Genomic DNA, 13876 nt, shown 5'->3' with positions numbered 1-13876 from the left:
TGGAAAAGTTCTCTAGCTTAGATGCATCCAGAAGGTTTTCAGAAGATTACTGCATGTTTGTCACTTCCTGCCTGTGGCTGTCATGTGAAGAATGCTTCAGTCTTTAATGAACATTACAGCAGAATACAACTCCTGGGGCTAGGTAGCTAGGTAGTTATGTAAGGATATGTATCCTTATGTCCATAAAGAATAACTGCTGCAAGTAATAACACACCAACTGATATTCAGTCGGCAGAAGTCAGCGCTTTTAAAAAAACCAAAAAACCCACTTACTGTTGCTGGCTAGATTAGCTGCAGCAGAAGAAGCAAGAAAGTAAGGAGGAGAGTATAAGAGGCTTGATAACAATGACGACGATGAGATGCAGTTCTTAAGAGCAAGGGGGGACCAGGTAAATGCGGTTGCTTATATTACAGTAAGAATTACAGTATACAATGTTTAAAATAAATCTTTTTGTTTTTTTAAATTTAAAATAAGAAAACACTGGTAAAGTCACCTACCCGCCTTTAATATAGTCAAGAAATGAAACCTCTGTCTCCATTAAGAAGGAAAGCAATGTTACCTGAAAGTAAATTATACAAAATCAGCCATGTCCTATTGTTTCTTTTAGCTTAAGCATATTAAAAAAGTGTGCATAATAAAGCATTTTATATAATACAGAATTATTCCAGTCATTAATGCATGTAATCATGGTGTAAATATTAGTGCTCACTTTATAAATGTACCACTTTGTGGGCTGGCATCTCACAAATGTTGCAATAAAAAAAAATCAAACATCAACAAAAATAAAATATATGCTTGGGATGGAGTGGGGACAAGGAGTGGGGGAAAAAAGGCCTGATATTCAATAGGATTTAATCAGGCTGCCTGGTTAAATCACACTAAGTGCTTTGGGAAGTGATACTCCTCTGATCACTGTAGCACTGTTGATTACTTACCGTTCCAGAGTTAAGATATTTTTTCTTTTTTCCTTTTTTCTTTGGATTAACTACCTACAAAAGAAAGAAAAAGAATTAGAATGCTGTTCTAGAGCTGTACCAAGCAGCATACTGTATTTTATTCTTTGGCCAAATACAAATAATGGGCACTGAGTTCTAACACAGAACATAATAAAAGCAGTAATGTGAAATCACAGATCATGTGTTTATTTCAGTAAAATTTATCACAGTAAAACCTGATTATTTGTATTTGAATTTAAATCACTATTCAGCCAAATATGAATAATATATTCAGGGCACTATTCAGGGCTGAATCAAATTAAATACAAATTTTCTGTACAGTACTAGTAATATCACTTATTTAAGTTCTAGAAAATAAAAAAGATATGTATTTTTCTGGTTCCTTAAATAACTGAAGTAATAATTTTAAAATGCATGTGTTTACTGATGTTCTTTATTTAGTACCGTATTTTTCGCATTATAAGATGCACCTGACCATAAGGCACACCCTAGATTTAGAGAAAGGAGGAAAAAAAGAAAAAAAAAAAATCTGAACCAAACTGTATACTATACCCCGCACCTTTAAATTCCGTCCCAGCCCACCCTCCATCAATCATCACTTTTACATACCCTCTGGCACCTTTAAATTCCGTCCCCTGGCGGTACCTTTAAATTGTGGTCACTGGATGGCTGCCTACTGATTATGTCGGGGCCAGCGGTGCACAAGTACGCTAATGCCTGGGCCAGCGATACTTCCCGACTGTGGTGGTCGCTGGATGCTAATTACCGGTATGTCGGGGTCAGCGGCGCATATGTGCGCTGCTGCCTGGGTGCGCTCCACTTCCTGAATGGCTGCCACAAGTTCGCACGGGTCTGATGGCAGCCATTCAGGAAGTGGTGTGCCCCCAGGCATTAGCATGCTGGTGCGCCGCTGGCCCCGACATACTGGTAATCAGCAGGCAGCCATCCAGTGACCACCAGAATCAGGAAGTGTTGCAGGCCCAGGCATTAGCGCGCTTGTGCTGCTGGCACCGACATAATCATGATATGTATAATCAGTGTGTAACTGTTCATGCATGCTTTAAAGAATTTCCCCGCGTCTGTGTTAATTCATAGGTTAATGCTTATTAATTCATAGTTAGCTTGGTGTAAGGTATATTACATTTTTTAAGGCAAATTAATGAACTGAATGCAAGTTAATGAATGTGCATTCCTTAATTTTTTTTAATCGAATATCTCCTTTTAGGAACAAAAAAGTAAACAGTAACATCACTTACCTCATATACATTAAACTGTGATTGCCCTTTGGACAATTCCCTGTAACTTGTTGTGAATTCTCCAATGAAGTCATGACTGAAAATGTTAGAAACATACATGCTGTATAAGTAACTATGGAAATATATAGGCAGTATTTTTTTTTAATGATTAGTCATATAATTTACTTATAGCAGAAGATTAAGTTGTAGAAAGCACAATAAAAACTAATGGGTAGCTATTCATCATGGTTTAAGAAGGTAGGAAAGGCTTAGTTGGCTGGCCGACGATATATTCAATGGCACAAATGGGAAGTGCTACTAAAGATCAACCCTGACATCTCTGGCACAATTCAGGTAGAGCAGGGGCAGTCTAGGGCAGACACAGATGTTGCATGTTTATCAACCATATTCACTGCCAGTGCCAAATACCTAACTGGACAGATGAGACTGCACAAAATACAGTCCTAGGTTCACCCGTTAGGATGCAGAACTGAATATCAGTCAGCAGTAACATAACCGGTGGACATAATATACTTGGACTTCCAGAAAGCGTTCGACAAGGCTCCACATAAAAGACTTCTCAGGAAACTACAAAGCCATGGAATAGAGGGAGATATACAAAGATGGATAGGCAAATGGCTGGAGAACAGAAAGCAGAGAGTGGGCATAAATGGGAATTTTTCAGACTGGGAGAAAGTGACTAGCGGTGTACCCCAGGGCTCGGTACTTGGGCCAATCTTATTTAATATTTTTGTCAATGACCTAGAAGAAGGAACATCCAGTGAGATCATCAAGTTTGCAGACGACACAAAGCTATGCCGGGCAATCAGATCGCAGAAGGATAGCGAGGAACTCCAGAGCGACTTGTGTCAGTTAGAGAAATGCACAAAGAAATGGCAGATGAAGTTTAATGTGGAGTAATGCATTTAGGCAGAAAGAATAAGGAACACGAGTATAGAATGTCAGGTGCAACTCTGGGTAAGAGCGAACAAGAAAAGGACCTGGGTGTACTGATAGATAGGACCCTGAAACCGTCGGCACAATGCGCAGCGGCGGCAAAAAAAAAAGCAAATAGAATGTTAGGCATGATAAAGAAGGGAATCATGAGTAGTTCGGAGAGGGATATAATGCTGCTTTATAGGGCAATGGTCAGACCACACTTGGAATACTGCGTCCAACATTGGTCTCCCAACCTAAAGAAGGATATAAAACTGCTAGAGAGGGTGCAGAGACGAGCAATGAAGCTAGTAAAAGGCATGGAGAAACTGGAATACGAGGAACGACTTAAGAGACTGAGATTGTTCTCCCTTGAGAAAAGGAGACTACGAGGGGATATGATCGAGACCTTCAAAATACTGAAAGGAATTGACAAAATAGAGCAGAAAAAAAAAATTATTTACATTGTCCAATTTGACACGGACAAGAGGACATGGACTGAAGCTAAGGGAGGTCAAGTCCAGGACAAATATCAGGAAGTTCTGCTTCATGCAGAGAGTGATCGACACCTGGAATGCTCTCCCAGAGGAAGTTATTGCAGAATCGACCGTCCTAGGATTTAAAAGCAAACTAGATGCACCTCTCCTTACGAGAGGCATAGAGAGATATGGGTGACTAAAAATACGCCAGGTCTACACCTGGCAGGACCTCCGCATGTGCGGATCGCAGGACTTGATGGACCGAAGGTCTGATCCGGAGATGGTGCTTATGTTCTTATGTATGACAAAAGGTAGAAAAAAATAATTTTATTTCTATTTTGTAATTAGAATATATCAGATTTGAAATATATATCCTGCTAGAGCTGGTGTTAGACATAACTGGGGACTGCAAAGCCCAGGCAGTGCTTTTTTAGCTTCCAGCTGGCTTAGGGCGCTCTCTGACCAGGGGGCAGTTGTCCTAGTTGCACTCCCCTAAAACTATTCATGTCATGTGTGACTGCAGTATTCTGATAGCATGATATTTCTGTGTAGCATTCTGTAATAATTTGGCTTATTCAGTTTTCTTAATAGTAGAGGGGATATATGTGAAGGGGAGGGGAGACAGGGGTTTTGTTGATCCTTGCTCTGTATTATTTGTATTTATAAAATGACAATTGTACAGAATATTGTTTCTTTTTATACTTTAATAAAATACATTCAATATAAAATCATAACTGAGGCTTGTGTGGATGGGATCGGACCGAGCTTGCGGAGATGGGACGGAAACGGTGTTTTTAAATTTTAGTCCTAGTAGTTTGCCGGTCCACAAAATAATTCTTTAAAAAGGGATCAAGAGGTGACCTGGGAAACTACAGACTGGTGAGCCTGACCTCAGTTCCCTGGAAAATGGCGGAAGCACTGATAAAAGAAAACATCGATGAACATTTTGAAAGAAACTAACTTCTGCTAACCAGCCAACATGGTTTCTGCAAGGGGAGATCAATCCTAACGAACTTATTACACTTCTTCGAAGATATTAACAAACGGATGGACAAAGGAGACCCCATAGACATCATATATCTAGATTTCCAAAAAGCCTTTGACAAGGTGCCCCATGAACGTCTACTCCGGAAACTGAAGAACCATGGGGTGGAAGGAGATGTATATAGATGGATCAGAAACTGGTTGGAGGGTAGGAAACAGAGGGTAGGAGTGAAGGGCCACTACTCGGACTGGAGGAGGGTCACGAATGGTGTCCCGCAGGGCTCGGTGCTCGGGCCACTGCTATTTAATATATTCATAAATGATCTAGAAACAGGGACGAAGTGTGAGATAATAAAATTTGTGGACGACACCAAACTATTTAGTGGAGCTCGGACTAAAGAGGACTGCGAAGAATTGCAAAGGGACTTGAACAAACTAGGGGAATGGGCGACGAGATGGCAGATGAAGTTCAATGTTGAGAAAGTAAAGTATTACATGTGGGAAGCAGAAACTTGAGGAACAGCTATACGATGAGAGGGATATTATTGAATGAGAGTACCCAAGAAAGGGACTTGGGGGTAATGGTGGACATGACAATGAAGCCGACGGCACAGTGCGCAGAGGCCGCTAAGAGCGAATAGAATGCTAGGTATAATCAAGAAGGGTATTACAACCAGAACGAAAGAAGTTATCCTGCTGTTGTATCGGGCGATGGTGCGCCCGAATCTGGAGTACTGCGTCCAATATTGGTCGCCGTACCTTAAAAAGGATATGGCGTTACTCGAGAGGTTCAGAGGAGAGTGACATGTCTGATAAAAGGTATGGAAAACCTGTCATACGCTGAGAGATTGGAGAAGCTGGGTCTCTTTTCCCTGGAGAAGAGGAGAGGAGACTTAGAGGGGATATGATAGACACTTACAAGATCATGAAGGGCATAGAGAGAGTGGAAAGGGACAGATTCTTCAAACTCTTGAAAAATAAAAGAACAAGAAGGCATTCGGAAAAGTTGAAAGGGGACAGACTCAAAACAAATTCTAGGAAGTTTTTCTTTACCCAACGTGTGGTGGACACCTGGAATGCGCTTCCAGAGGACGTAATAAGGCAGAGTACGGTACTGGGGGTTTAAGAAAGGATTGGACAATTTCCTGCTGGAAAAGGGGATAGAGGGGTATAGATAGAGGATTGCTGCACAGGTCCTGGGCCTGTTGGGCCGCCGCGTGAGCAGACTGCTGGGCAAGATGGACCTCAGGTCTGACCCAGCGGAGGCATTTCTTATGTTCTTATATTTTTATGCCGGTCCACGGGTGTAAAAAGGTTAAAAAACACTGTTCTAGACAATGAAGAAGATTGAGAGGTATGTGGTTTAGATAAAGTTGTCATAGTATTTGTGTTGTTTTTTTTATTTTATCTGCTAAAGAGAAAACTGAAGACATGGCTTCTCAGCTCTATGAAAAATGAAGAACCGATTGTCCCGTGAGCCGAAGTCAGGCAGGAAAGCACTAGCACAAGTTATGTATGAGCAGTGCCTAAGATTTAAAGTGTCACTGCCTAAAGATTTAAAGTGTCAATCACTTTGTAGTGTCCGTTTCAAGTTCTGTGGATAACATTACCCATGTGGGAGAATATTATGCCTGCTTGTCTTATGTGCCGGTAATCAAAATTAAAACATGATGCACTGTACACGCGCGTCATATTGTTTCTGCTCTCTCTCGGACACTGCAAGATCTGTGTCACGTTGTTTCTGTTCTCTCTCGGACGCTGCGAGGTCTGCGTCACGTTGTTTCTGTGTTTTGAGGATGAAGATTAAAAGGTACTTAACTACAGTGTTCCCTAGGTACATTTTTTGTAGACATAAATAATAAATCATTATGAAAATTCATGAAAAAAACATATAACTTTTTTTCTTAATGTGTATATAAAAGGGTGTGTGTCTTATAAGCTGGCAAACACGGTATGTTATTAAAAAGAAAAGACAGTAAGGAAATTGGTTTGACAGGTTTCTCCTCAACTTTCATTCATGATACAGTTATACTTTACCTTCCATCTCTGTCCCAGTCATACACTTCTATTTTAATTGTTCTGTCAACAGAAAAACAAAATCCCAATTTAATTTGAGAAATTTATTTCCCTCTCTCTCTCATTTTCTGTTGGTAGGCATGCTATCTTGCTAAATTATCACATTTGGAACTGACTAGTTTTACTAACTGAAGCCTATTTAGGATAATTTCAGATTTCAATGATGACCCCTCACTACAGTTTGCAGCTCATGCCCATTCTCTACTCATGATCCATCTGGTCTTGTACCTTAACACAACATGCAGTTAACATGCAAATTAGCATGTGCAGCCATGACACTGTTGTAGCAGTTACCGTAGTTCTCTGGTAAAAGCCTAGTCTATGCTAATTCATGTGTTAACAACTTAAAATGCTTTAGTAAACATGATACTAAAACAGAAGTGAACAACTATGGTCTTCGAGGACCACAATCCAGTAAGGTTTTCAAGATTTCTATAATGAATATGCCTGACATTGATTTGCATATACTGCTTCCATGTTTGCAAATAGATCTCAAGCATATTCATTATGGAAATCTTGAGACAACCCGATTGGGCCCTCAAGGATCATGGTTACCCATCCGCCACTATACTGTCAAACTGGCTATGTTACATGTAATCTTACTCTGACAATTATGTGCTAACAGCCAATATTTCTCACACATAACAGCTACTTTCCTGAACACATGTATGTTGATGATACCTGATGCACCAGGAAAAAACACCTCTCTCAGACATCAGAACTAAGTGTAAATTTCTGAGCATATATGACCCTTCCCATTCCCATTCATAGTCTGAATTCCATAGCACAAAGAATATAGGGCTCAATATTTAGCTGGCGGTGATCAATTTTCTTCTGGAAAATCAATGCTGGGCCATGTCCAAGCTTCGCCACTGAATTTCCAGGTACAGAGAGCCAGCTAAAATATTGCTAGTTAAATCCCGCTCCCAGCACTTCAGCCGTGAACACAGAACAGAAATATTTTATTAAGCAATTCAACCTTTTCTTTATCAGCTTCTACATATTTCTCCCCTTCACTTTTGAGTCTCACAATGCACTTTTACACTTTTTCCTATCACTGATCTATCTAAAAAATGTCTTGTCTTCCCATTTTACTATGTTAGCTATTTTTTTTTCTTCCATTTGCATTTTGGCTTTCCTGACTACTCGACCAACCTCTCTTAATTTTTCCAGATATTTTTGCCTGTCTTACTCTTTCTGCGATCTTTTGTAGTTTATGAAAGTTAACATCTTATTCCTTACCTTCTCAGCTACTACTTTTGAGAACTAAAGCGGCTTTCTTTTCCTCTTACTTTTACTTACTTATCTCATAAAAAGGTTTGTCGCTCTTATAATAACTCCTTTCAGTTTTGCCCACTGCATGTCTACTCCTTCCAGATGTTCCCATCTAGACATTAACTCCTTGATGTAATCCCCATCTGTCTCAGAATCACTTCATGGGTGACCCTCATGACCAACACAACGGGTGACCCTCATGACCAATACCACAATATCCAGTCTGAGCAGCTGGGGAGTCCACTGTTGCGGTCACTCTCTTCAGGGCAAATGGACCCTGTCAGAGATCAAGTGGTCCAAAAATCATCTGTAATTGAGAGCCATTCATTTGGCGCTGAAGGAGTTACACTTTAGGAAGGGCAGTTAAGAGTGTTTTCCAACAATGTCATCGCGATTGCTTATGTGAACAGACAAGGAGGCACCAGAAGCGCTCCCCTACCCCTAGAAGCACAAATGTTGTTCCAGTGGGTGGAAGTCCACTTGCAAGTCCTCTCAGCTGCCCCATGTGGCAAGCATAGAGAACGTTTGAGCCGATTTTCTCAGCAGGCAGACTCTGGATCCAGGAGAATGGTGCCTGTCCCAGAGAGTGTTCAGCCTCACTGTGAAGTGCCGGGGCAGACAAGAAATGGATTTAATGGCCTTATGCAAGAATGCGAAGGCAGCTTGCTTCTACAGTCGAAAAGCTGAACCAAGAACTGCAGGTCTGGATGCCCTCATTCAGCCCTGGCCCACCGACATCCTACTTTATATATTTCCTCTGTGGGCCTTGGTTGGCCAGATCAGCCACAGAATAGTGAGCCACCAGGTCTGGTTATTCTGGTGGCTCCAGACTGGCCTTGTCGGCCTTACTATGTGGACCTGGTATGTCTCCGAAGAGGCAGATCTCTCAGGCTACCTGTTCATCTCAGTCTACTCAGTCTGGGTCCAGTTCCTATGGAGAATCCAGAGCGCTTTGGTCTTATGGCATGGGTCTTGAGCGCACAGCCTTAACTCATAATGGTTACTTGGAGGTAGTTGTTTCGATCCTCCTGAGAGCAAAGAAGCCTATGACTTTTGTGGCTTATGTCAAGACCTGAAAGGCCTTTCACAGTTATGGTGCACCAAGGAGCAGGTGGAGCTTTATAGAACTCCCATCTCGGTGATTCTCGCATTCCAACAAGCCAGTCTAGAAAAAGGATACATGATTTTGACTCTCAAAGTGCAGGTAGCTGGTCTCTTATGCTTTAGGGCTAGAAGAGACAAGCAGTCGCTGGCATATCATCCAAAACTCTCTCATTTTTTTGAGACGGGCACTCAGGTTCATCCCCCACTACGTAGGTTGTTCCTGTCTTGGGACCTCAATGTTGTTCTGAAGGTTCTATCTTGAGCTCCATATAAGCCCCTGCCAGACAAGCCCCTCTAGAATCTTATGGTTAAGATTGTGTTTTTGGCTGCCATATGTTTGGCGAGGCGGATCTTAGAGTTACAGGGTCCTCTCCTGTAGAGAACTCTTCCTCAGGCTTATGGAGTCCCTAGTGGGAATGACCCGGTATATAAGACTAAGGATTGGATTGGATTGGTAAATCAAATCGAAAAATCATTTCAAAACGCTGAATCGAATCAAAACAATTTTCCTTGAATCGAGCAGCAATAGTGAGGAGCAGAGGAAGATTAGGTTCTTACCTCGATAATCTTTCTAGTAGTATGGCATATGAATCTAGAACCAATGGGTTATTCTCCTTTACTCGCAGTTTGTAGAAGGCATCATCTACCTTTTTCTCTTGGCTCTGCCTTCTGCATCTCTGATCACCTGTGCCCCATTTCCTCAGCTTGTACCTAAGCAGTTGACCATTCCTATAAGAAGAGAGATAAGGAGGTGGAAAATGGGTACTCCCCAACCAGCCAATTCTGTTCTGATCTGAAACAAGTCAAAGGCAACAAATCAATGTCAATATAATTATAACTGAGAATAAAGTGACCAAGCCACCTACTTGAGTGCAACCAGCACTAACCATCTCTGTAGACGCTACCTTCCTTCCTACTGAAGGTGGTTTCTGCCTTCCATATCACTCAAGAGATTCATTTACCTACCTTTCATCCTACAGGTTCAGAGAAACAGGACATAATTTTATGGAGGCTGGATGCATGTAGAGTCCTCCTCTACTACCTGGAGAGGACTAATGATTCTTGGCTATCTGACCACCTTTTTGTTCTGATCAAGATGAGGCAAGCCAGCTTCCAAGGCTTTGATTACCAGATGGATTTACATGGAATTTCTTCTTCCTACATTGTCTATGGTAAACAGCCTCCTATCTCTATCACAGCACATTTGATTGGAAGTGTGGCTACTTCCTGGGTGGAATCCTAGGCTGTTTCACCTGAAGAAATTTGTAGAGCATCTACTTGGTTTACACTCCACATCTTTATGAGGTTCTACAGAGTGGATGTGGCAGTTTGATAGGATGCTACTTTTGGATCTTCGATACTGCAGGCAGGCTCATCTATCCCTCCCTAGACTTCTGGTGCAGCTTTGGTAAGTCAGCTAAAGTACAGAATTCTATTTCTTTGCAAAAGAATGGAAGATTAGATTCTTACTTCGTTAATCTTCTGATATAAGACATAGGATGGCCCACCCTGTACAGACCTTCAATTTAGAACATAAGAATTGCCGCTGTTGGGTCAGACCAGAGGTCCATCGTGCCCAGCAGTCCGCTCATGCAGCGGCCCTCTGATCAAAGATCAGTGCCCTAACTGAGACTAGCCCTACCTGAGCACGTTCTGGTTCAGCAGGAACTTGTCTAACTTTGTCTTGAATCCCTGGAGGGTATTTTCCCCTATGACAGACTCCGGAAGAGCATTCCAGTTTTCCACCACTCTCTGGGTAAAGAACTTCCTTACGTTCGTACGGACTCTATCCCCTTTCAATTTTAGAGAGTGCCCTCTCATTCTCCCTACCTTGGAGAGAGTGAATAACCTGTCCTTATCTACTAAGTCTATTCCCTTCAGTACCTTGAATGTTTTAATCATGTCCCCTCTCAATCTCCTCTGTTCAAGAGAGAAAAGGCCCAGTTTCTCTAATCTTTCACTGTATGGCAACTCCTCCAGCACCTTAACCATCTTAGTTGCTCTTCTCTGGACCCTTTCGAGTGGTACCGTGTCCTTCTTCATGGACGGCAACCAGAGCTGGATGCAGTACTCCAGGTGAGGATGCACCATGGCCCGGTACAGCAGCATGATAACCTTCTCCAATCTGTTCGTGATCCCCTTCTTTATCATTACAAGCATTCTGTTCACCCTTTTTGCCGCTGCCGCACATTGCGTGGACGGCTTCATTGACTTGTCAATCATAACTTCCAAGTCTTTTTCCTGGGAGGTCTCTCCAAGTACCGCCCCAGACATTACATTACATTACATTACATTACGGATTTCTATTCCGCCTATACCTTGCAGTTCAAGGCGGATTACAAAAGATTTGACTGGACATTTTCCAGTGAAGATACAATTTTTTTTTTTTTATTTTATTTTTTTTTTTTTTTGACAGAAGAGAGATAGCTAGATACATTCCTAAGGGGAATTAGGGGTTGGATAGTAAAATGACAGTGCCGAACTGTGTGATATGGACAAAGAGAATATAGTTAGAGTAGGTAAGATTACCATCTAATTTTTGGGGTCTGTTTGCTTGGAAGGTGTTTAGGTGGGTTATTTGGGGAAGTAATATCTTGAGGTAGGTGAAGAATGGTTAAGATATTTGGATGAATTTTTTGAAAAGCTGGGTTTTGATTTCTTTTCGGAATGTTTTGAAGTCGTCCGATGTTATCAGCAGATTGGAGATGGTATGGTTGAGTTTTGCTGCTTGTGTTGCCAGAAGGTTGTCAAACAATTTCTTGCGTAGTGTGCCTTTGAGTGGGGGAAAAGTAAAAGGGTTTGGGGTTCTTCTGTGTCTTGAGGTGGAGATCTGGTTTAAGCGGTTGTTTAGGTAGGAAGGGGAAGAGCCATGTAACGCTTTGAATAATAGGCAGTGGAATTTGAATTGAATTCGTGCTTGTATGGGTAACCAGTGGGAGTCTAAGAAGGCAGTAGTTATGTGATCATATTTTCTGAGTGAGTAGATCAGTCTGAGGGCGGTGTTTTGTATGGTCTGGAGTCTTTTTATCATAGTGGCTGGACAAGGAAGATAGAGGGAGTTACAGTAGTCCAGCAGACCTAAGACTAGGGATTGGACAATTAGTCTGAATTGTGCTGGGTTGAAGAATTTTCTGATTTTACGTAGATTTCTCATGGTTAGAAAAGCTTTCTGGGTCGTCTTGTTGATTTGGGACTGCATTGTGCAGCATCTGTCTATTATAACTCCTAGGAGTTTTAGTTCGGGTTGTATTGGGTATTTGGTGTTTTTGATTTTCAGTTCTGTGATGGTAGGCGTTTTGGCCTGTTCGAGCAAGAGGAATTTTGTTTTTTCTGAGTTTAGTTTTAGTTTGTGATCCATCATCCATTTTTCTACTGTATCTAAGGTTGTTTCCAGCTTTGTTATGGTGGTGGTATCTGATGGGTCGAAGGGGAGGAGTATGGTGATGTCGTCTGCGTAGCTGAAGGATGTGACATTTAGGTTATCTAGAGTGGCTCCTAGGGAGGAGAGAAAGAGGTTGAAGAGCATAGGTGAGAGTGGTGATCCTTGTGGAACATCCTGTATTCGTGCATGAGATTTTTGTTACCTACATGCATCACTTTACACTTATTCACATTGAACCTCATCTGCCATGTTGATGCCCATTTCTCAAGCCTGATTATATCACGTTGGAGATCTTTGCAATCCCCCTGTGTCTTCACTACTCTAAATAACTTCGTATAATCCGCCTGAGTTCTGCCTTGGACATTGCTGGTGTCTGTTCCAGATTGACTTCTGTCTTTTAAGATTTAGAAGAGACAAATTGACAGGTGCAGGAAGGCACCTTTGGGGGTTTTCTTAGGTTTCCTTTTTACACTTAGCAGGTTGGTTCCTAGCTACTCTTAAGTTTACTGCGTTGTGCATTCTTAATCAACGTTCTTTTGTCAAAAGTTACAGAGTAGATAGAATATGGTTTGTTGCTGAGGAGGTCTCCCATGCCCCTCCTCTTTTCTTCTGTTTCAGTGGAGTTCGACTGCTTTGGTATTAACTGAAGGGGGAGCTGTTCTCCACTGCTGAAGGGGAGGAGTTGAGAGTTTGGAGTGACACCCTTATGCAAAGTTTGCAACTACTGGGAAGCAACACCTACAGTATAGAATCCTATGTCTTATAACAAAAAGAAGTTTAACGAGGTAAAAACCTAATCTTCCAATTGCCAAGGATACAATACATTAGTATTTGTCAGAAATGGAATAAATTGTTTCATGATCACTTTTTCACCAGTTTAAAGGCAAAACAAAGTTTAATATAGGTCTTTAATTACAAGCTATTGATGGAGCACTTAAGATTCATGGCCTTAACCAAATTTTGCCTTGGTTCATTCGGATATGTCTTATCAGCTGGTAAAAATGTTTTTGTGTTACAGTTTGTATGTTTTATGTGAGTAGTTGGACCTAGCTCCATCAAAGTTAGCCCTTGAAGGGAAAACTCACTTTTTCATTTTTCAAAGTTAGTGTGCAATTTTGAAGGGGGTACAAGGGGGCACAGTTGACAGTTTTCTTAAAAGAGTTCATATGGTTTGTGTGTGTGTGACCACTCCCTTTATAACTCAGAAACAGAAGAACCTAGTCAGGGTTGATGTCCTAGGTGAATGCCTAATCTTGCACCAGTTGTACTGAATTCTACAAACCAGTATCTCACCACTCCCTCTTTCCCCACAATCCACCATCTTCTTGTCATCTTTCTCCCCACTAGATCATTAATTCTTACTCTATCCCTCCCCCCAGCAGTCCAGCATCTGTCCTATAGTCCAGCATCCTATGTCCCTTTACCAAGTGGTCCAGCCACTGTGTTCC

The 13876-nt window shown here is 41.6% G+C and overlaps 1 protein-coding gene across 9 annotated transcripts in view; it reads right to left on the bottom strand.

Moving 5' to 3' along the window:
- CPNE8 (copine 8) overlaps window positions 1-13876 on the bottom strand; it is a 108889-nt gene that overhangs the window by 39216 nt on the left and 55797 nt on the right. For 7 of the 9 annotated variants that reach the window (XR_004540647.1, XR_004540648.1, XM_033958655.1 and 4 more), the window contains 5 exons: window positions 9605-9775; window positions 6629-6670; window positions 2214-2289; window positions 937-990; window positions 499-560 (listed from right to left, as the gene is read on the bottom strand). Coding sequence is in view for 6 of the 9 variants with exons in the window: in XM_033958655.1 (XP_033814546.1) it covers window positions 499-560; window positions 937-990; window positions 2214-2289; window positions 6629-6670; window positions 9605-9775 (405 nt within the window). In the remaining 3 variants the exon portion in view is untranslated. Of the gene's footprint in view, window positions 1-498; window positions 561-936; window positions 991-2213; window positions 2290-6628; window positions 6671-9604; window positions 9776-13876 lie in introns of those variants that run through there. The other 2 variants (XM_033958654.1, XR_004540649.1) reach the window with 2 other exon arrangements.

The sequence above is a fragment of the Geotrypetes seraphini genome, chromosome 9 (assembly GCF_902459505.1).
Source record: "Geotrypetes seraphini chromosome 9, aGeoSer1.1, whole genome shotgun sequence".
NCBI lineage: Eukaryota > Metazoa > Chordata > Amphibia > Gymnophiona > Dermophiidae > Geotrypetes > Geotrypetes seraphini.
The sequence above is the reverse complement of the archived record's forward strand: the minus strand, read 5'-3'. Positions and strand labels throughout refer to the sequence as shown.